At 48.4% G+C, this 23,485-nt stretch overlaps 1 protein-coding gene across 1 annotated transcript in view; it reads left to right on the forward strand.

The window, feature by feature from the left end:
• The window catches only part of ABCC6 (ATP binding cassette subfamily C member 6), a 62,530-nt gene continuing 39,045 nt past the window's right edge, over window positions 1-23,485 (forward strand). Inside the window, exons 1-10 of the mRNA XM_060078038.1 lie at window positions 1-36; window positions 904-1,086; window positions 2,529-2,654; window positions 2,808-2,936; window positions 5,807-5,932; window positions 7,147-7,208; window positions 9,788-9,919; window positions 15,354-15,557; window positions 17,828-18,005; window positions 20,715-20,876. Of these exons, the coding sequence (XP_059934021.1) occupies window positions 1-36; window positions 904-1,086; window positions 2,529-2,654; window positions 2,808-2,936; window positions 5,807-5,932; window positions 7,147-7,208; window positions 9,788-9,919; window positions 15,354-15,557; window positions 17,828-18,005; window positions 20,715-20,876 (1,338 nt within the window). The remainder of the gene's footprint in view (window positions 37-903; window positions 1,087-2,528; window positions 2,655-2,807; window positions 2,937-5,806; window positions 5,933-7,146; window positions 7,209-9,787; window positions 9,920-15,353; window positions 15,558-17,827; window positions 18,006-20,714; window positions 20,877-23,485) is intronic.

Consider the following 23,485-nt stretch of genomic DNA (forward strand, 5'->3'; position numbering starts at 1 on the left):
ATGGCCGCGCCTGGCGAGCCCTGCGCGGGCCCGGAGGTGAGTGTCTCCATCCCGCCCCACTCTCCTTTTCGGGTTCGAGAGATCTCTTGGGCAGGGGAGGGAAGAGACCTCCAAACTCCCGGCCGGGAGGGGAAGAGACTTGCCAGTCTAACCGCAGGACGGGGCGACCGCCTTAACCAAGCTGGTCCCCCGAAGAACCCAGCCCTGTTAAAGGGGCTTACAAGACCCCCACCCCCACCCCTCTCTGGTTCCTGTCTCATCAAAGGGTTCTAGTGGGAGGGTGGCAGTGATGCAGTAGGGGGAGAATTAAAGCAGCTTCTTCTAAACTCATATTCACACTTCTCAGATAAGGAAAGGCCAGCAGAAGGTCTGAGGTAAGAATTACAGATGGCGATCTCCAGTAGAACAAGCCTCGGGCTCAGACAGGCCAGCATGGACTCAGCTCTGCCACTTCCTACTTGTGTGGGCCTGAAGGAGTCTGTTCCCCCACCCCCCAACCCCGTGCCTCAGTTTCTGGTCTATGAAATGGGGACAGTAATACCTACCTCCTATAGTGGTTATAAGTCTGTGCCCAACACTCATCAGAGCCCAGGTCTCCTAGATTCTAGGACCAGACTGCCTTGGTTCAGATCCCAGCACCACCACTGTCCAACTGGGTGACATCAGCCAACTTACTCAACCTCTCTGGGCCTCAGCTGCCTCATCTGCAAAATCAGTATGACTGCATCTACTTCATAAGATGGGGGTTAGGGCTAAAGAAGTTGATTATGAAGTACTCTAAAGAGTGCTTAGCACATTTTCATGTAAATGTTAGGGGTCCAAAGAGTTGCCTGGCCCCCTAAGCAGGTGAGTTTGGGACCCCTGCGTTGTACCATCATAAGAGTCACCCTGGTGTTCCCTCAGGTCTGGAACCAGACGGAGCCCCAGCATGCTGCTGCCCGCCTGCTGAGCCTGTGCTTCCTGAAAACGGCAGGGGTCTGGGTACCCCCCATGTACCTCTGGGTCCTTGGCCCCATCCACCTCCTCTACATCCACCACCATGACAAGGGCTACCTCCAGATGTCCCGCCTCTTCAAGGCCAAAATGGTAGCCACTGCCCCTGGGAGCCTGTAACCAGACAATGGTAGGGGGTCGGGGGAAACAGGCTGGAACCTGGCAGAGACCCCAAAGTAGACACTTCTTTTATCAAGGAGCACACAGCATGGGGACAAGAAAGGACCCTGTTAATCAAACAGAGCAATACCCCAGAGGCTACAGAGGGAAACTCAGTGGAATAGATTCTCCCAAACAGATCTGGTAATAATAAAAACCATATATCCACAAACACACCCCCGGACACCCACACATCCAGTTTATGGCCATCACAGCCCAGCATTCCCCAAAGTGTGCAGTGTACACTCCTGGGATACACAAGGTGATTCTAGGGCCATGCTAGGATGAACCTTTTAAATGTTTAACAGCTATGCATTGATTTTTGTGTTTCCCCACTGGCAGTACTAAAGAACAGTTCGTAAAATTGTTATGTATTTATTTGACAGTATCAGAAGAACACTGGCATTGCAAGTGTGAGCTTTTCTGCTCATCCTCCTGTTCTCCAGACTTCTACAAGAATGCCCTCCAAGGTTCATTTATTCCCATACCATCTTGTAAATTTTTGACCTGTTGCCGACCACCTATCCAGGGTTGGCACACTCTTCCTTAAAGGGCCAGATGGTACATGTCTGAGGCTTTGAGGATCATGTGGTCTCTGTCCCCACTACTCAATTCTGCTCTTGCAGCAGGAAAGCAGCCACAGACAACAGTAAACAAATAGATGTGACCGTGTTTCAATAAAAGTTTATTTATAGTTACTAGAATTTGCATTTCATATAATTTTCAAATGTCATGACATATTAGACTTTTTAAAGTCTTGTTCAATGATTGAAAAATGTCAAATCCATTCTTAGCTCAGAGGTGATACAAAAACAGGCAGGAGGCCAAACTCAGCCTGCAGGTGGTAGTTTGACCCCTGCTTGAGACTAACTGAAATGTTCAATAGTTTCTCCAGTGTGCCCAGGTCTGCCCACTTTCTTGATTTCTCCTGTTCAAAAGAGAGACTAATGCGTCTTAGAGCAGGCCTGGAGACATACCAGTCCCAACGGAGAGTTCCTCCTTGATTTAATAGTAGGGAGGGAAAGAGACTTAAAGAGGGTATAACTTTTTCACCTAGAGAGTAAATTTCATTTCATGCTGTTCCTTCATCCCTAAAGCATCCTCCCGTGCACTGTGGGAGCACCGCTGGCATTTTGGAAGCCACCGAGTTGGCTTGGGCTCTTGTGGTGCATTATTTATATGACAGTTACAGGTCAAGATTGAGCTGCATCACCCCTCACAACTTTTTCTTTCATGTCAGCACTGTTCAATGATCACACTGGTACGTTACAGTGCCCCATCCAGAGCCACTGTCCAATTGGACGTGGGGTCACTGTCCAGTTGGCCGCCATCTTTCTCCCCCCCCACACCAACCTTATCCAAATTTGTTACCCCAGGTGCTTGGCTTCGCCCTCATAATCCTGTGCACCTCCAACGTGTCTGTGACTCTTTGGAGAATCCAGCAGGGAACACCCCAGGCCCTAGAGTTCCTCATACACCCCACCGTGTGGCTCACCACAATGGTAAATGACATCCCCAGACCTGCTGGCTTGTCCCTAGGTGCTGCTTTTCCTGCCCTGGTGGAGGGCATGGGGCAGAGCGGGGCTCCTTCCCTACCCTCTCTTCCCCCACCCTTCCCTGCCTCTGTCCACCTCCCACCTGACTCTCTGGTCCAGAGCTTCGCCGTGTTCCTGATCCACGCTGAGAGGAAGAAGGGGGTCCAGGCGTCCGGGGTGCTCTTTGGGTACTGGCTGCTCTGCTTTCTCTTCCCAGCCACCAGCACCGCCCAGCAGGCTTCGCAAGGGGTAAGTGGGGGCCTGGGCCACCTGGGAACCAGTAGGGCAGTTTCAGGCCTTGGGTCCCATCCTTCCTCCTCGCCTTTCCACCCATGGCTTACTCTCTACACAGAGACACACACACCACAAGTGCTTAAACTCAAGTGACACACAAAGACATTTCACATCGAAGTTCCCATCATCCCATACCTATTTAGCAACACAAATTCCCATTGTCTTACACACTCAAGTCACACACTTCACTTGCACACACTTGTATGAACCCATTCACGCATCACACAACCACAGACTCCGAAACATCACACACAAACGCACAGACACACACACTCGCCTGCATACGTCCACTCACACTTACTGCCACCCAGGTGTGACTATGCCTTCAAGCTCCTACAGGTCTCAGGCACAAATGTCCCACGTGCACACACTCACACACACTGCGTAGGCACTGAAACACTATTGGTTTGAAACCTCAGGGGTTCCCGGGTGAAATTAGAAACCGGCCCCATACACGGAGGGCCAGGAGAGACCAAAGAAAGAGGCAGCCACCGCAGATCAGTAGGTGACGATTTTAACGAGCAAGGGAACTTACCTACGAGGCTTGTCTTGGGTGATGCAAGAGAAGTTGATCTCTGCACCCACCTGCCAGAATCTTAACAGTCTATAGAAGATTTAACAGGGTTCAGTCACATGTACTGTCCAGAGGGTCTCATCAACACATTGCTCTTTCAAGGAAGGCTTCATCCTTGAAGTAGTTCCTAGTGCAGGAACAGTGTGGCCACAATGCACATTTCAAGGACAGGGGAGGGGTGAGGAGCCTCCAATTGCTGGGTCCAGCTCACAGGTCAGCCAGCGGTCACGTCCTCTGGATGGCCTCCTCCAGCACACACCTGCACTCACTCTGACTCCGTGTACCTGCACGTTTCCCCTCATTCTCACCTATTCTCACCCTCACCCGTGCTCCCATGCATCCATATTTACACACTCATTTTGCACACTCACCTGTATTTGTTTCCCTACCTGGGAGGCAGCGTTTCCATGTTAGGGGGCATGATCTGCACAGAGAAAAATATCTAACCTCAACAAGGGTTTCTCAACCTTAGCACCCTTTACGTACTACTGTTCTGGGTGGGGGCGGCGGGGGGAGGTGTCCTGGGCACTGTAGGATGTTGCACAGCATCCCTGGCCTCCACCCACTAGATGCCTGTAGTACCATCTCATTATGGTAACCTGTATCTACAGACAATGGCAAATGTCCCCTGGGGGCAAAATCTCCCCAGTTGACACCCCCTTGCATAGCTGGCACACTCACCCAAGACGTCGGATAAGGAAACCAATCAGAGGCTGCTGGTCATCATTTCAAGAGCCAAATGGTTACTCTGTCCTGCTCGTAAAAGCAGAAGGCAGAGAAACACCTTCTGTCCTTAAGGACAGATTTCTTTACAAAGCAATTTTTGTAACTAATTGGAAAATTCCACAGGCCAGCCACTGATTTATGAAAGGATGGGTTCCCACAGTTGACTTATCAGTTAGCTGTTTGGAACACAGCATAGAAATAATACTATTGGGACCACCTATGCTCTGGAGCTCCATGTGCCAGGCCCTGTGGCAAGCACTTGACATCAGGAATCCAGTGAAGATTCTAATCGTCCTGTTTTAAAGATGAGGAGACTAAGGCTGAGAGAAGTGAGTGACTTCCTCAAGGTCATGCGGCTCAGGTCTGCAGAGCCAAGTCCATCTCACCCAAATTCAGAACAAACTTTCCAGTAGAAGCGATGGTAAAAATGACACTATGGGGAATAATGTAGTTGGAATATCAAACTGTCTACTATCTGCCCCCAAAAAACAAAAATAAAAACAAAGAAGTATAAAAATTTAGTAGAAAAATTGTGATTTGAAGCTAGGGCTCTTGTTTTAAGCCACAAAAACTCAACTCACACTAGCTTAAGGAAAAAAGTCCAAGGGAATCTATTAGCTCATAGACGTGGGACCTTCCAGGCATAGAGGGTCCAGACATTTAGATACCACCACCAGATCTCCATTTCTCTCTGTCCCTTGGCTCTGCTTCATTTTCCAGTGGGATGGCAAGAAGAGCCCCAATTGCTCCAGACTTACGTTCCATCAGTAGCCAGGGGACTAGATGGTACTCATTAGTCAGGCCTCCATCACCTGCCCACCCCCTGGGATGGAGCCAGTTCTGCATAAACCCCATACCTGAGCACAGGGGAAAAAATTAGGGTCCTCTGGCCAGAAGGGGCAAGGGATGCAAAAGCATTCATGGCACGGCAGCAAAAGCTCGTGATCTGGATCAGATCATCTGTGTGGCCTTGATCAAGGTGCTATCACTCCCCTGAGCTTTGGTTTCCCAACGAGTAACACAGAGCAGGTAAACCCCAGCTGGGGTCAGGGTCGGGAGGAACTTGATGAAACGGTGCATGTAAAGACTCCAGCATGTGCCCGAGGCAGAGTAAATGCTCCATGAAACCAGCTCCCTTCTTAAACCAGAGAACACTAGCCACAAGGGAGTGGGACTGGAGATTGTGGGGGGAGGCGAAGGGGGTCCTTTATTGCACAAGGAGAAAGGCAAAGTGTCCCTTCAACTCATAGCGCGGTGCCTAAAGCCAGTTGTCACCTGGCTAAGGGCAAACACCCCACCTGCCATTTGTATGGACAGAATACGCATAAGCCAGGTGTTTTCAGAAGGCCAGGAACGCTGGGGGTTCTGACTTTCAAAACTGGCGCTCCGGCCCCCTGCCTGGGCACTGCTCCCAGCATCAGAAACCCTGTTCAGCCTCCACCCCTTCCTCCCTTCCCCACACCCTCCCCAATCTCTGTTCCTCAAGAGCCCAGACTCAGTGGGTCTTCTGCTTTCTCTCCCACAGGATTTCCGGAGTGACCCCTTCCGCCACCTGTCAACCTACCTGTACTTGTCTCTGGTCGTGGCAGAGTTTGTGCTGTCTTGCTTCGCCGATCAACCCCCCTTCTTCCCTAAAAGGCCCCCGCAGCCTGTAAGTCACCACATCTCCAACCCAGTGCCTTGCTTGTCCCTGTTCCATCTCAGCCCCCCCAAGTGATGGAAGGAAGTTAAACTAGAGCACAGGCCTTTAATTTTTTTATTCATTCAGCCAAAAGCATATTACATGTCTACTCTATTCCATGGGCTGGCCAACTCTTTCTGTCCAAGATAGAAAATATCTTAGGCTTTGTGGGCCATATAGTGTCTGTATGACAACTACTCAAGCCTGCTTTCATAGCACAAAAGCAGACACAGACACTATGTCAACAAAGGAGCATGGCTGTGTTCCAATAAAGAGACAGGCAGTGGGCCGGATTTGGCCTGGGTGCTGCAGTTTGCCAACACGCTCTATGCCCCAGCTCAGTACTGAGGATCTGTGGTGAACAAGCGATGTCTCTGTCCTCATGCAGCTAACACCCAAGTAGGGGAACTAGACGTTAATCACACAATTACACAAACGTGTGGAAAATTGCAACTGGGACTGGTTGTAAAGATTCAAGATTAAAGTGACTTGCCCAATAGAAATGCTCTGCAGGAGAAGTCCGTGGTCCTTGAGAGTTTACAACAGGTAACACTGAATAAGTCTGTGAAATCAGGAAAGAATTCTCTGAGAAAAAGACAGCTGAGCTGAGAAATCATCTAAAAGGATGCTCAACGATTTGAATAATTAAGTTAAAACTGTAATAGGACTTTTTCCAATGAGAGTAGCAGAAAAAAAATTAAAAATTGATAACAAGCTGCGATAGCAAAGATGTGGCAAAATGGGCACTCTCATGCCCTATTGGTGAAGACTATAATCTGTGCAGTCTTCCTGGAGCTGCTGGTAAAATCTCACTTCCTCTTCACCTTCTTTCCACATTCACTGAAGGATATTGTTGAGGACATTCTTGTCTGTGTCATGCATGGTCCTTGCTTTGAGAACTTCTTGGTCTCAGTATTACTAAAGTTGTTCTGAGCAACTGTTCGTTCTTACCTTGTAGGCACTTTCAGTTCTGTGGCCGAATCCCTTTTTGCCTTGCCTGCTAGGAAGCACCATGCCCTTTGGTATCTATTGTAGATAAGTAGGCAGGACATCTCAGTCTGTGCTTTCAGTATTAAGCTCATGGTCAGTTCATCCTGTCTTCCTGCCCTTGGTTCTCCTTACCACATACTGGCCATGGATTATGAGACCAAGTCCTCCCCCTTCTAAATTATTTGTCTTTGCAGAATCCATGTCCAAAGGCTGGGGCCTCCTTCCCCTCCAAGGCCATGTTCTGGTGGGTTTCTGGGTAAGTAAAGTAGCAGAGAAGGGGCTGGGGTGGTGCTCCCACCCACCTTCATTTGCTCCTCTTATTTGTCATCACAGCTTTTCCCCCAGAAGGTTTCCTCCGAAGCCTACCAAGGTCAGCCAGGCTTTCTCCATCCCAGACTCCATGCTTCCTTCTCAGATTTTAGTGTGTCCACCATCCACATCCCATTCCCACTCAGTCACTGGGGTGAGATCTGAGTTTGAATCCTGGCTCTGTCCCTTAGCTGGCCATATCACAAGCATTCTGAGTCTCAGTTTTCCCCTCTGTAAAATGGGAACAGCACTACCTTCATTAAACGTAAAGTGCTTAGTGCTTGTACATGGAAGGCACTCAATAAAATCATATCTCTATCTATCTAGTCATTCCACCAACATTTAATAAGCACCTATTATGTGCTAAGCACCAAGGATGAGGACGTAAAACACCAATTCTTTACTCACTAGAGGCTCCCAGGCTGGTGGAGAAGACAGATGTTTCCCCAGGGTCAGCACACCAGGTACTGAGGATGCACCCACCTACTGGGCCCTCTCCTGACCACACCACAGTCAGATCACAGTCGCACCCAGATTTGAATCCTAGCCCCACCACTTCCTGGCTGTGTGACCTTGGGCAAGCTACTTAACCTCTCTGTGCCTCAGTCTCTGCACTTGTAGAATGAGGATCGTAATAGCATCTACCTCATAGGGTTTTGAGGATTAAATGAGATAAGGTTTGTGAAACACTTAGAACAGGATCTGGCCCATAATGAGTATTATATAAAGTGGTTGTTAAATAAATGAAGAATAGGATACTTTGAGGGTGTGGAATTGGTGAAAAGAGCATAGAAATCTGCTAAACATCTCTGTTTCCCAAATGTAGGCACTTATGGACCATTCTTCAAGCTTTTTGCCTTATTGGAGTATCACTCATACTCTATTTACTTAATGAATTTTCTTTAAATCAACTCACTTTTTCTACTTTAATAACCTTTTAAAAAGGAAACTTTCTATCACTACCAAAATCAGAAAAATCTAGAATCCCTTGCCATGTAGAACACCAAAAATAATTTTAGTGAAAACCAAGTATTGTGAATGATTTCTGGATCCAAACCGTTGCTTGCCTGAGTTTGCTCTGCATTCGAAAAGGGAACTGGAAAGTCTCAAAGAGGAGCTCAAGACCAGCTCCAAACAAGACCTTCTCCTTGGTGTCACGAGAAAGATGAAAGAGACCTAAAAAGATAAGAACACTCCTGCTGTGGAAGTCTGCAGTCGTTAATTTCTTGTGTGTGCGTGTTGGTTTGAAAACTGGCCCCAATAGACGGTAGGCTTGGAGAGACGGAAGAAAGAGGCAGCCACTCCAGACTGGTAGGAGGCAGGGTTAACCAGCAAGAGAACTTACATATGAGGCTTGCCTTGAGTGCTGCAATACGAGTAGATCTCCGCACCTGCCCACCAGAGTCTCAACAGTTTACAGAGAGGCCTTAACAGGGTTCAGACACATACACCGTCCAGATGGTATAACACTTGACTACTGCATCCTTGAAGTAGCTCCTAGTGTGAGAACAGTGGGCAGAATGTACATTCCAAGGACAGGGGAGGGAGGAGCCTCAGATTGCCTGGGTCCAGGTCACAGGTCCACAAGTGGTCACATCCTCTCGATGACCTCCTCCAACAATGCACCAACTACAGTCATCTCATATACCAGTCCCAAGCGCTGGGAAACACTCTTATTTTAAGGTGAGAAAATTGAGGTTCATTGCTGGGCAGTGACTTGCCCCAAGGTCACAGGGCTGAAAAATAGTGATTTTTATTTGACAAATCCTGTGCCCTGAGCCAGGATGTGAGGATACAGAAGAGGGAGAATCAAGGCAAGTACTGTCTTTGCCCCTATGGAGCTTACTGTCCAGTGGAGGAGAAAGACTAAATAAATAATCAGACTGAAAAATTAAATAATGATAATTGCAGCAAGCATTATAAAGAAAAAGCTCAGGAAACTAGAGGATTTTGCAATGGGAGAATCTACCTGGACTTGGGTGTGGGGGGGTCATCAAGTGGGCTTTTAAGGAAATAACGTCTAGGCCAAAGGTGAAGGACAAGTAATAAGTGGCAGGGAAAAAGTTTTAAGCAGTGACGTGCATGTGCAAAGGTCCTGAGGCTAGGTGGCTGGAGTAGTGACTGAGGAGGAGGATGGGTACATTTAAAGCTGAGAGAGGAGTTCAGGTTTCCTCCACAGTAATAGTTTTCAACTCTGGACTTCTGACTCCTAGGGAGGTTTATTTCCCCTGTCACATGTCACCCTTTGGTTAAGTCACTTAATCTCCCTGAGCCTCTGTTTTCTTTCTTTTCTGTAAAATGGATCAATAGTAATCTACTGTATAGGCTCACGTGAGAATTAAATGAGATGTTCTTTGTAGACCGAGAAGTGCCCTCCAGTGTTAGTGCAGTTAGGTAAATTGCTTTCCTTGTACCAGCAGAGGTGCAGAGAGGTGAAGTGACCTACCTAGGGTCACACAGCTACCAAGCCAGGACCCTTCAGGGGTGGACACAGGAGGAGCTTGCTCTGATGATCCTCTTTTACAGGTTAGTTTGGAGGGGCTACTGGAGGCCGCTGGGACCAAAAGACCTCTGGTCGCTTGGGAGAGAAAACTCCTCAGAAGAACTTGTTTCCCAGCTTGAAAAGGAATGGACAAGGAACCGCAGTGCAGCCCAGTGGTGAGTGTGTGGAAGATGGGAGCTCAGCCCAAAGCTCAGTCAGCAAATCACTCGACCCCAAATACAACCACGCCCCTACTCCAGGCTCCACCGCCACGGTCCCCTCCCTGTCAGCTGACCTCACTAAGCATTAGCAGGACGGGCTCAAGACGCTTTTCCTCCCAGAGTGCTTTGCAGGTTCCAAAAGGATATTGACAGAGGGGGAACCTCTCCAGGCTCCCAGAAGGAAGCTTGGATGGTGGGATGGAGGCAGGGAACAGAAGGACTATTTTAAGACTGGGGGTGGAGAGGTAGGTATGGTGCATAACATGCAGGCAACTACTCACTTATTACTTAACCTGAGTGATTAGTTTCCTGGCCTTTAGTTTTCTTATCTGTTCAAGGGGGATGCCATTAGCCCTAGCTCATAGCTTGTGGGAGATGAAAAAAAAAAAAGATTTATAGAAAAGAACTTAGCAAATTTCTTAAAAATGGTAAAAGTTCCAGCAATATCAGTTATCCAGAGGATTTCAATCTCTTTCTAGTCCTGCCCACTCTGCCTCACTCCTGCCCTCTCTGGCATCTCTGGAAACTTCTGAGAAGTGCTCAGAGCCTGAGGAACCTGGTTTGTGAAACTTTGGTCTAGAGAAATAAGCTCTCAAATAGTATTAATTAAACCCGGGTTAAATGTAGCCCTGCCATCGAGTGGTTGATGACCTTGGACAAGTCGCTTGACCTCCCTGGAGCCAGGTATTTCAGGGCACAGACAAAAGTAGCTCTGTGGGAGGAGTTACAGGGTTCCCCTGCATACTCTATGGTTTTGTGGTGGTGGTTATAGGTTGCTAAATCCCACAAATTAGAAGGAGCCAGAGAGAGACAGAGTCTGCTGGCTCACATAGTTGAGAAGGTAGGTCTGGCCTCAGGTGTGGCTGGATGCAGGACTTGAATGATGTCCAAATTCTTTCCCTCCATCTCTCAGCTCAGCTGTTGTCTGGGCACTGGTCTCTCCATAATGCCTGTCCTGTATCATGCCAACTCAGCAACCCCTACTACCATCCACATAGAAAATCCCAAGGAAGGCCTTTTATTGGCTGGCTTGAATCCTGTGCCTCTCAGGGGCCAATCCCATGGCTGGAGAGCAGGCCCCATAATTGGCGGTCCCTTCGGAGCCATACAGGGAGGGGAGGAGCTGCTCCCCAAAGGAAGGGAGTATGTTTTCCAAAAGGCGTAAGTAATATGAGCAAATCAAAACAGCAGCTCTCACTCTCACCCCAGGCATATCTTGCTGTACTATGAGTTTAAGTACAGCTTATGTGAGTTTTGAGTGGCAGAATTAATTCAAAAGGACCCTGGAGGTCTTGTCCACCCTCTCCCAGCTCTGGCCCCTCCCCTGCCAGCCTGGGAATGATAGTCACCCAGTGTTAGAGCTAGCACATAGAAACATTCTCCAGAACAGTTTGAGAATCCGTGAACAACTGACAGAAAGAGAGGAGGATGGCAGGGTTATACAGAGATCTGGTTCAGGCATTTTCTAAGCTGACTGATTACACACCAAGAGAACTTTGGTTTTATTTCTAAAATATTTTGCAACCTTCGGGGGAAGGGAGAGGACGTCATCTTAAGAGGTCACAGACCAATCTGTCTGCTGGCCAAGTCAGGGTCACAGGTGTGTTTGGCCAGCATGGTGTCTTGTTGTTTAAGGTTTTTTCTTTGTTTTGTTTTTTAATAAGTCACCAACATTTAAAACGTTGGAGATGTCACATGAAAATCTGGAATTTTGGCCTCTCTTAAAGTAGAATGGCAGTACTGGGCCACATCCCTGCATGGCAACAGGAGGGTGGATCTGGGTAGCAGCTTCCCCATTGAACAGGGCATGTGAGCTGCAGTCACCACCACTCCCTTTTATGTCCCCCAGCTTACACCTGGCCACTCACTCACACCTCCTGCCTTGGCCCGTGGTCATTTTTGGGTCCTGCACTAAATGGCTTTGGGGCCACAGACCAAAGATCAGCCACCAGTCTAGAGACCTTCCCTGATGGAAAGTGAGACCAGCTAGAAAGGAAGAAGTTTGTTCCCAAGCCTGCAGGCTGAACACAGTGACTCAGAATTTTGGGGTGAGCAGCTAGAACAGAACAGAGCAAAACATCCAGCTGGAAAGAGGCTTTCACAGTGGTCTCTTCACCCACCCCATTTTATGGATGGGAACCCTGAGGCTCAGAGGGAAGGGCATTTGGACCTCGGTGTTCCTGCTCAAAGGCCAGGTTCTATCAACCAAACCAAATCATTTCCTTCCTCCCTCCCTCCCTCCTTCCCTTCCTTCCTTCCTTCCTTCCACAAATCTTTATTAATATCAAGCAGTAGGCCCTTTGCACACATCACTCCATCTGTTTTTTCCCATTCACTGGACAAGTATTTATTGAGCACCCATGCATTCAGGTGCTGAACTAGGTGCTGGGGGAAATACAAGTAAAAAGAAAATACAAGCAAAAAGTCTACCCACCTGGGTCCCACTTTGGGCGGGGCCGGAGGCGGGGGTGGCCCTGGTTGGCACTTGCCCAGTGGTCGCCCAGCCCAGTGGGTGTGCAGCACCAGCCGAGTCAGGACCAGCACCCAACATTTGGCATCGAGACGCGCGGCCCGGACACCACGCTGGCCTTGCCTCCGAACCGGCCCAACCCCAGGCAAATTGTGGGCGCCAAGGAGAGGCCACATCTCAGGGCTACAGAGGTGACAAGGGAGAGAGGTGAGCGCAGGGTTAGAAGAATGGCTGAATTGCAAATACCGGAAGGGGAGGCTGGGGGGCGGGGGTAGGCTTCAAGACAGGGGTAGAAAATTAACATTTGCTTATTTCTTAGCAAACCGGGTGGTAAACACTGGTTCCTTATAGCCTCTTGTGCTAAAAATACCACTTTTCCTTTGGACTGCCTGCTGAGATTTGTCCCTCCTCTCCATCCTGAGGAGATGCTGAGAGGATTCTTGAGGGGGAGGGAGGAAGGGACTGGACATCTGGCTTGTGGTGGAGGGGTATTCACACTGCTGGCTGGGACTTGGGGGTAAAAAGGCTGACTTCCGGGGTCTCAACCCACCTCTCTGAAAAATGAGGCCCAGGCACACCACTGATCCTTCAACTCATTCAGGTGGAGTGGGGCTAGGCGGTTTGCTTTGCTGGACAACAGGAAACTCGTATCTGTTAAAACTGGGCCAAGAGACTAGTTGCACCCGGTTCTAGTAAAAGCAACCAACAGGTTAAGTCCAGTGTCACGAGGAGATCTTGAAAAGTTCAGTCTATTCCCAGGTAGTGAGTGCTTGATTCAGTGTCTGATCTGTGCCAGGCCCTGTTTTGATGCTGGGGATACGGCAGTAAACAAGACAGCTGTGGCCTCTTGTTCCAGAAAGCTGATTTTTGGTGGAGAAGACAGATAATTGCAAGTTGAAGTAAATGCTGGGACAAAAAACATGGGACTGGGATAGAGGACCAGAGCTACTTTAGTTGGAGCCAGCAGGGAAAGTGTCTTTGAGGAGGTGATGTTGAAATTGAAGTCAAGCCTTGGGAAGAGCAGGGCAGAGACATTCCAGACCATGGACAGTCTGTGCTGAAGTCCTGAGAAAGGTCAGTTGTGGATGTGTCAAGGAGCTGAAAGAAAACCAGAGAGGGACCTCCCTGGTGGTGCAGTGGTTAAGAATCTGCCTGCCAATGCAGGGGACACAGTTTCGAGCCCTGGTCCGGGAAGATCCCACATGCCACAGAGCAACTAAGCCCGTGTGCCACAACTACTGAGTCTGAGTGCCACAAATTCTGAAGCCCGTGCTCCTAGAGCCCGTGCTCCGCAACAAGAGAAGCCACCGCAGTGAGAAGCCCGTGCACCGCAACGAAGACCCAACACAGCCAAAAATAAATAAATAAATAAATAAATTCAAAAACAAAGAAAGAAAAAAGAAAACCAGAGAGGACCAGGATGAAGTGGGGAGGTGGGCAGGGGCCAGGCCATGCAAGACTGTGTCTAGGAATGGAGAGTTTTTATTAAACCATTGAAGGGTTTTATGAAAGAAAAAAAAAAGTACACCCACCTGGAGTTCTAACAGAACAGATAAGAAAAGAAGAGAGTTGGAGACAGTGAACATGGCTATGAAGGCAATGAATTAAATGATGTGATCCGATGGGGAGGGGTGGTCAGGGATGGCCTTTATAAGAAGGTAACATCCTTTTGGCATTCAAGACCCAAATACCAAGATGTGAGCGGCAGGCATGCCCAGCTCATGATGGAGGCCAAGCCACAACTCTCCAGAGATGCCAAACTAAACAACAAGCCATGTCAAGGGGTGAGGGGCAAGACCTTGACCTGTTAATGAGGGCCTGGGTACCTGCACTCATCAAGGGGTTTTTTTTTCTTTTTCTTTTTCTTTTCTTTTTAATTTTTGGGTGGGGGGCGTGGGGCTCACAAAGAGGCTCTATGTGAATCGTGAGTCAAGATCTGGGCTCAAATCCCTGCTGCGTCCTCGATGTGTGACCTCGGGCACCTGTCACACCTCTCAGAGCCTCAGTCTCCTCCGAGGTAAAATGGGGACCCCATGACACCCATGGGGCAGGGAGGTCGAGAGGAGTTGATGAGCTTGTGTGTGTAAAGGGCTGATCCCAGTGCCTGGCCCTGGGTCCCAGCTCTGAAAACAGCACTGAAATTCTGATAACCCTGTAGGTTGTCAGAGCTGGAAGGGACTCAGAGATTGGGGCCAGCCCCATCCTTTTGCATATGAAGACTGAGAGGGGAGCAGCCTGCCCAAGGCCACACGGCAACTGCACTGTCAGTAGCTGCATCACTGCCAGCCTCTCCCTGTGGCCTAGGACCAGCCTGCTTCCAGAAAGGCCCTCTGGCTTCCTCCCCTCCTCTTCTCCCTCCTCCCTCCTTCCCCCTTCCTCTCCCTGTGGCCTCTGATGATGATCACGGGCCAGGGATCTTAGGCATCATGGCTGCCTGAGCTTCCATCTGTGGTTTCATTCAGACCAGGTGTGCCAGGCCCACAGCCTTCATCTGTGATTCTAAACCCATTCTGAACCAGTTCTAAACTACCTCAGGGCTGGCTGGTTGTGGAAGAAGGGGAGGGCTGCATAAGGGATCAAAAAGTGCTGGGCTCTGAAGGCTGGGATCGAATCCCAGTTCTTACACTTCTCAGCTGTGTGCCCTTGGACGAGTTTACCTTCTGAACCTCAGTTTCCTCATGTATGAAATGGGGTTACACCTGAGGGCACTCTCTAGGGTTTTTCTTATAAGGGCACTAATCCCATTCCTGAGGGCTGCACCTGCATGACCTAATCACCTCCCAAAGGTCTCACCTCCTAATACCATCACACTGGGGATTAGTTTCAACATGAATTTGGGTGATGGTGGGGGGGGGTGGGGGAGACCCAAACATTCAGTCTATTACAAGGACCCAGAGCTGATTTCTCCTCTCCCCTAAGGCACACCAAGGCGACAGCATTTAAAAGGAAAGGAAACTGTGGTGTGGAGGCCCCAGAGACGGAGACCCTCCTACAGCAACAAGGGGGCAAGAGGGGCCCACTGCTGAGGGCCATCTGGCAGGTGGGCCGCTCCACCTTCCTCCTGGGGACCCTCAGCCTCATCATCAGTGATGTCTTCAGGTTCACGGTGCCCAAGCTCCTCAGGTGGGTCCAGGCCTTGGGTGCCTCGCTGAGGCTGGTGGTCCCTTTAACAGCGTCCTTCCAGGGCCAGGGGACCTTCAGCCCTCCTTCTGCCTCTGCCTAGACCTCTGGTGCTCAGGGCACTGAGGGTGGGTGAAAAGGATACTCAGGAAGGACCAATTAAACGAGAAAGTGAGTGACCTTGGGGAGGGAAAACGAGTGAATTCTAGCCTGACTGTATCAGTTTGCTTTTGCTATACAACAAAGCCTCTCAAAAGTGAGGGGCTTAAAGCCACTTCTTTAGCTCATGATCCTGTGGGTCAGCAATTCAAGCTGGGTTCAGCTGGGCAATTCTTCTTTTCTTGGCTGGGTTCACTCATCTGTCTGCAGTCACCTGTGGGGCTGGCTGGGGACTGGCTGGTCCAAGACAGTCCCAGCTGGGACATCTTCTCTCTGCTCCGGTGGTCTCTCATCCTCAAAAGGCTGATTCCAGCTTGTTCACAGGGCCATTTGGCAGGGTTCCAAGACAAAGCAAAAGTTGCATTTTCTCGTGAGGCCAAAGCTGGTTGCACAGCCAGCCCAGATTCAAGAGGTGGCATATTAGTTTGTTAGGGCTGCCATAACAAAGTACTACAAACTGGGTGACTTAAACAACAGAAATTTTTTTCTGGTGCTTATCTTTTCTACTGTTATTTCTTTCTTTTCTTTTTTTATTGAAGTACAGTTGATTTACAATGTTGTGTTAGTTTCAGGCGTACAGCAAAGCGATTCAGTTATATTGTACATACATATGTAAATATATTCTTTTTCAGGTTCTTTTCCCTTACAGCTTATTACAAAATATTGAGTATAGTTCCCTGTGCTATACAGTAGGTCCTTGTTGGTTATCTATTTTGTAATAGTAGTGTATGTATGTTAATCCCAAACTCCTAATTTATCCCCACCCCTTTTCCCTTTGGTAACCATGAGTTTCTCTTCTATGTCTATGGGTCTATTTCTGTTTTGTATATAAGTTCATTTGTATCATTTTTTTTAGATTCCACGTATAAGTGACATCATATTGATGTCTTTCTCTGACTTACTTCACTTAGTATGATAATCTCTAGGTCCATCCATGTTGCTGCAAATGGCACTATTTCATTCTTTTTTATGGCTGAGTAATATTCCATTGTATATCTATACGACATCTTTATCCATTCAGTGGACATTTAGGTTGCTTCCATGTCTTGGCTATTATTGTAAATAGAGCTGCAGTAAACACTGGGATGCACGTTTCCATTCAAATTAGAGTTTTCTCCAGATATATGCCCAGGAGTGGGATTGCTGGATCATAGGTCAACTCTATTTTTAGTTGTTTAAGGAATCTCTGTATACTGTTTGCCATAGTGGCTGCACCAATTTACATTCCCACCAACAGTGTAGGAGGGTTCCCTTTTCTCCACACCCTCTCCAGCATTTATTATTTGTAGACTTTCTGATGATGGCTATTCTGACCGGTGTGAGGTGATACCTCATTATAGTTTTGATTTGCATTTCTCTAATAATTAGCGGTATTGAGCATCTTTTCATGTGCGTTTTGGCCATCTGTATGTCTTCTCTGAAGAAATGTCTATTTAGATCTTCTGCCCATTTTTCGATTGGGTTGTTTTTTTTTTTTTGATATTGAGCTGTATGAGCTGTCTGTATGTTTTGGAGATTAATCCCTTCTCGGTCACATAATTTGCTGTGCAAAAGCTTTTAAGTTTAATTAGGTCCCATTTAAACAACAGAAGTGTTTGTCCTCCTATTACTGGAGGCTAGATGTCCAAGATCAATGTTGTTTCTTCTGAGGCTTCTCTCCTTGCCCTGCAGACAGCTGCCTTCTTGCTGTGTCCTCACGTGGTCTTTCCTCTGAGCACATGCACCCCTGGTGTCTCCTTATGTGTCCAAATTTCCTCTTCTTACAGGGACACCAGTTGTATTGGATTAAGGCCCATCCTAACAGCCTCATTTTAACTAAATCACCTCTTTAAAGGTCCTATTTTCAAATACACAGTCATATTCTGAGGTACTGGGGGTTAGGACTTTAACATATAAATTTTGTGAGGACACAGTTCAGCCCATAACAGGTGGGGGTAAAAACTTCACCTGTTGATTGGAGGAGACGCAAGTCACGCTGAAAATGAGCGTGGACAGTGGGGGAAATGATTGCAACCATTTTTGTAGAAAACGAAAAAGAACCCCATACTGTCTGGTCCTCCAGACCTGGCCAGGCTTAGGCAGAGGCAATAGCCATGGGTGCCCTTTCTCACCAGCCTCTTCCTGGAGTTTATTGGTGACCCCAAGACCCCGGCCTGGAAGGGCTATCTTCTCGCCATGCTGATGTTCCTCTCTGCCTGCCTGCAAACACTGTTCGAGCAGCAGCACATGTACAGACTCAAGGTGCTACAGATGAGGCTGCGAATGGCCATCACGGGCCTGGTGTACAGAAAGGTGAGCCCCAGGGGAGAGGCGTGGCCTTTTCTCTCTCTCCATCCTGTCCCACTTTACAGACAAATGTTCCAGCCAAGAAGAGGAATGTTCCTGAACCGTTACTGTCATCAGTGCCTAAAACCAGACTCATTCATCACTTTACTCATAGTTGCTCACACTACACCCTCACCTTCTTGGCGATTTCTATAAGGCCTTGCGTGATCTGACCCTGGCACCTCTTCTATCTGATTACATCACACACTTCCTTCACACTTCTTTCGCTTTCCTCCAGCCCCACAGGTCTTCTTTCAGTTCCTCAAGCACGCCAAACAATCTCCCACCTCAGGGCCTTTGCACTTGCTGTTCCCACCGCCTGGGCACCCTTTCCACAACTCTTCATGTAGTGAACACTCACCCCGCTGAGGATAAAGGGCTAACCTACGGGCTGTGTGGAAACTGGATAAAGGTGGACTGTCAGCTATTTTACCAGGTAACACTGCTTACAATTAAAATGACCCCTGACCCACTGGTAAATTGCATCTGGGCTTGAAGTTCTGCCAATGAACTATGATACCTGGAGGTAAGCAATAGCATTGGGCTTCTCTCTGTGCAGTGATTCTTGTCCCCTTGGGGGACCTTGGAACCGAAACCCATGAGGCTGCTGCTCTAAGAGATGTTGGCCCCTCTGGGGTCTGGAGCATCTGAGCAAGGCAGTCCTGTGTAAGCCCCTTTCTCTCACACCTGAGCTGTCACTTGGGAAAGAAGGGGGCAAAGGGATCAGCTCCTGGATGGCCGTGTGAGTGGCTCCTGAGTTTCAGGCCACATCCCCCTGAGCACACTGGAGCTGGTGTGGCCTGTCCAGTCTTGGGAGTCCACACATGGAGCTGAGGCTGCAGGAAGATGACCCGAAGGCTTTGCTCTTCCCGTCCCCACCCTCGGGGCAGCCTCCTTCATCACCTGATGAGGCCATACCTCTCCACTCTGCCCTCTGGGCTGCTTCAGTTTTAACTGGGTCTTATTTTCTGTATCTGGTGCTTTGACATCTGGGGTCTTGCTGACCCTGGAAGGACTGCCCCTCTGTCCCTCCCAGGGTCAGCCAGTTCCCAGAGATGCTAAGTGACTCATCTGAAAGCATCTCTTTCACATGCAAGCCGACCAATCCAGAGCTCACACCCCAACTGCCTTCTTTTTGGGCCCTAACACTCTAGGCCACTATCCCCTGCCCTAATCGCCCCAGGGCTGGGTACCAGACAATGAGGCCCAGCTCCTATGCCCAGAGCCTGGTGGAATTATTCAAACTAGCCAATCCTAAGCCTGCTTACCCTGCCTGACCTTCCCATGAAAACCACAACAAGCTCTTGCCTGTGGCCCCCCCAACCCTGCAGTATCCTGCTGCTTCCCCAAGTGGTCCCCTCATAGTGTGGGGTGCCCCCTCCTCTTGAGATCTGTGAGTATAATAAACCCTCTTTTCAGGGCAGTCTTCCCTGATCTGTGGGCTTGCCATGCCTGAATAATGACAAAACCTATATTTTAAAACATTTCTTCATGGCACTCATCATAATTACTACTAAAGGATGAACTATGTAAATCTTTATTTAATTTTGTTCCCCAGCTCAAACTCCACTCTGAAGAGAGCAAGTGACCTGCCTCTGTTGATCACAGTACTCACCTCAGAGTGAGGCCCTACAGAGCAGGTGCTCAGTAAAGATTTGAAGATTTTTTTTTCAGAATTTCTACACTCAATCATTTCCAGCTCACCACTTCACCCCCTCACTTCTTCCCTGACACACTCAGCAGAGAGAGGACTGCCAGTAGAACGTAGCATTCAACAGGCTGGAAGGGGTCCACTGTGACCCCAGAGTTAGGGCAAATTTGGGGCTGCCAGAAAACCAGCTTGGTGTCTGAGAGGCACACTGAATGCCTGCAGGGGTCAGTCTAACACCCTGTCTAGCCCATGTCTTGCCTCTGTCATCCTGGATTCCAACCCTGGCCCAGCCACTTAGGAGCCCTCTGGCTTTGGGCAAATTGGTCAATTTCTCTGTGCCTCAGTTTCCTTAGCTGTGAAATGGGGTTAATAATTCTGCATCTCACTGCTTCTAGTCTCACTTTTTTTTCTCTTTTTAACTTCTGAAATCAAGATGTTTTAATTTAGTTGGCATTGATTTTTTTCCCATAGTGATACAAAAATAGACAGTACTTTATCCACAGTGTTTTAGATTGAATGAAATATGGCAGTACCTCTTCCATACAGTTGTCCAATGTGCCCCATCACAGAAAATGGTGAAACTGTTAGTTTATTTAGCACAGTGCCTAGGATATAGCACTCAGCAGATGACCACCATTATCAGCATGAATCCAAGGTTTTTATGTAGTGTTATTAATTGTTATTAGTCCAGTGCTTTAGGGGTTTCAGAGTATTTTCATTTTTGTCTTCTCCCTGGAGTCTCACAATGGGAGGTTAGCTGAGGAGATTTTATTAGCCCACTTTACAGATGAGTGAACTGAGGCTCAGATGGTAAAGAAATCTGCCTCAGCCAGCAGGGGCAGCACAGCTTAGACCCCGGCCTGCTGGGTGGCTGTTGTCTTGCTCAGTCCAAGCCGTGGGCCTCCCTCCCTCCTGGGCCCTTCCTCCCTCCGTGGGCCTCCCTGCCTCCATGGGCCTCCCTAACTGCCCCTCACCCCCTCCTTCCCTCCTTCCCGACTCAGGTCTCCGTCTTCTGCCCCTCCCAGGTCCTGGCTCTGTCCAGCAGCTCCAGAAAGGCCAGCGCAGTGGGGGACGTGGTCAACCTGGTGTCTGTGGACGTGCAGCGGCTGACCGAGAGCATCACCTACCTCAACGGGCTGTGGCTGCCGCTCATCTGGATCATCGTCTGCTTTCTCTACCTCTGGCAGGTGTGCTGGGGCAGAGGGAGCTGGGATTTGAGTTGAATCCTCCTCCCCCCACCTTCTTAATCCTAGCTCCATCTGCACACTGCGGGCTGACGTAATGGGCAAAGTCTTAGACGAGGATGACCTTCACTTCACCTTGGGCAGGATGCTCACCTCTGGGGGCCTCAGTTTCCTCGTCTGTATGATGATGATGGTGATGACATTGGCACTTTTTGGGTGTGATATCGGGGTACCAAGTGGGCAGATTAGGCATGTTTTGAAGTTACCAGTAATGGTAGGGCACCATCACCACCACCACTACCAACAACAAAAAAAATGGAAAGAAAATTTAGGGGAAAGAATTTACTACTTGGTTTTCAAAAAGCATAAAGTAGCCAACCAGGCAAAAAAAAAAAAAAAAAAATCAGAACTTTTTCTAACTTTCTTACGTCTGTTTTGTGGTGCAGGATTTTCTTTTTTCTTTTTAATTAAAATCACAGACTTTGTAGTGGGACTGCCTGGGTTCGAATCCTGATTTCACCACTTGCTAGTTGTAAAACCTCCCGGTAAGTAACTTAGCCTCTCGGAGCCTCATTTCCTCATTGGCAAAGTGAGGATAGTAATTAACCAAAGTGCCCCAGCCCTTGAGTTGCTGAGGAATTAAATGAGCTCATACCTGTGAAGCACTTAGAAAGCACCTGGGACACAGCTATACCCTATAGGTGTTTAATTGTCTTGTTGGTTATGCATGGGGTGGGGCAGTTCATTTGAAGATCTTCTTCAGCTCTGCTGCATGTGGGCTGGCTCCAGGCTCACAGGCTTTTCTGTAAAGGAGCAGATTGTAGATATTTTAGACGTTAGGGGCCATAGGGTCTCTCTCAAAACTATTTAACTCTGCCCTTCTAGTGCGCAAGCAGCCACAGACAATACTAATCAAACAGGCCTGGTGGTGTTCCAATAAAATTACTTATGGACACTGAAGTTTGAATTTCATGTAATTTACACATATCATGAAATCATCTTCATTTGATTTTCTTCAATCATTTTAAAATGTAAAAACGATTAACAATCTTTGTACGGCTTGAGGTCGGCATATAAACAGGAGAGATCTGACCCATGTGTTGTGTTTCACAGGCCCCTGGGTGGGTGTATCAAAGGCATATTGATTGTGAGTGAGTGTGGAATGCTCCAGAATATCAGCTGTGTGTTATCATCATTACTGTACCTCTGCTACTGCTCCAGTGCCCCCACCATAAGGGCTTGGGGCCTGAACACTTTTTGACTTGCTACCTTGCAGTCTAGGACCTAGCATACAGAGGGTGCTCAGCAAGTGCATAAATGTTAGCTGTTATTATTAGAGAGGAAGGGAGGAAGGACACTGGGGAAAATGCAGGGCAGTTAAGCAGGCCTACCCGTGACTCAAGTGAAACTGCAAAAACACACCCATCACTTTCCCTGACTCTCGGCAGGTGGTCCTAACATCAGAAAGTAACCATGAAACCTTGGTAAAGGGGGAGGGGTAGGAATTGGGGTTGCTACAGTTAGCATTTGTAGCATTTTTGCCAGAGAGAGTTTATTTAACCTTCTGTTCACATTCCTTTGAATATTCTCCCCGCCCTGGCTGTAGGCAGGTGTTTGCCTTCTGGGCATCTCTCCATTTGGCCATTGGGAGGCGAAATTGCCGCATAAATGAAACACTGGCTTGCTAGGGCGTCAGGATTAGAAAGTAAACATTCTTAGGGGCTGAGAGGGGAAAATGAGGCCCACAGCCTGAGGAGGGGGGGTGGGGCTTGTCTAGAGAATGGACCCAAATGACCTCAGGAGGAATCTCACATCACAGCCACTTAAAAATCATTTACCCTACTCGCCACCTCCACATTTTCCAGATAGAGAAACGAAGGAGGGAGGGAAGATAACTGTCCCAAGTCACAAAGCTGCGGGGTAGGGCTGCCAGACAAAACACAGGACGTCCAGTTAAAGATGAATTTCAGATAAACAACAGAATTTCTTATTATAAGTATATCCCAAACATGACATGGGATATACTTATCCTAAAAACTTATTTGCTGTTTATCTGAAATTCAAATTTCACTGGGCAGGCAGTTAAATATATTTAGTTGCTAAATCTGGCAACCCTTGTCAAGGGATAATCATTGATTGTATGACACCAGCACTCACTACAGGCAGTGGGAACAGCTCCATTTCCATTTAATGTGAGAAACTGCAGCTTAGGGAGGGTCAGTAACTTGCCCAAGGCCACACCAGTATGTGTAAAGTCAGGATTTGAACCCAGATCCCGATTCCAGAGTCTGTCTTCACCGTTCTAGCCAGGCGCCGCCCTTGCCCTGCCCATCTAGGTGCATGACCCGTCTTGACTATGACCCTGTCCCCACTCCATTGTGTGAGGTGCATCATTTCCCCGTCTCCCCTCCCTAACGAAGATGGCCTCCATCTTCCACAGGTATTTCCTTCTAAGGAGCCCATGAGTCCTGGTCTCTATGACCTGGTGGCTGCCCTCATTGGACTCTCTGACCCCTCCCTGCCTTAGGGCCCAAGTCTGAGCCTCCCCCCACCCCTGTACTGACAGCTGGGCTTCTGGAATTGTCTCGTGACATCCTGCCCTTCGTCTCCAG

Source organism: Mesoplodon densirostris, chromosome 16, assembly GCF_025265405.1.
Source record: "Mesoplodon densirostris isolate mMesDen1 chromosome 16, mMesDen1 primary haplotype, whole genome shotgun sequence".
In the NCBI taxonomy this organism is placed as follows: Eukaryota; Metazoa; Chordata; class Mammalia; order Artiodactyla; family Ziphiidae; genus Mesoplodon; species Mesoplodon densirostris.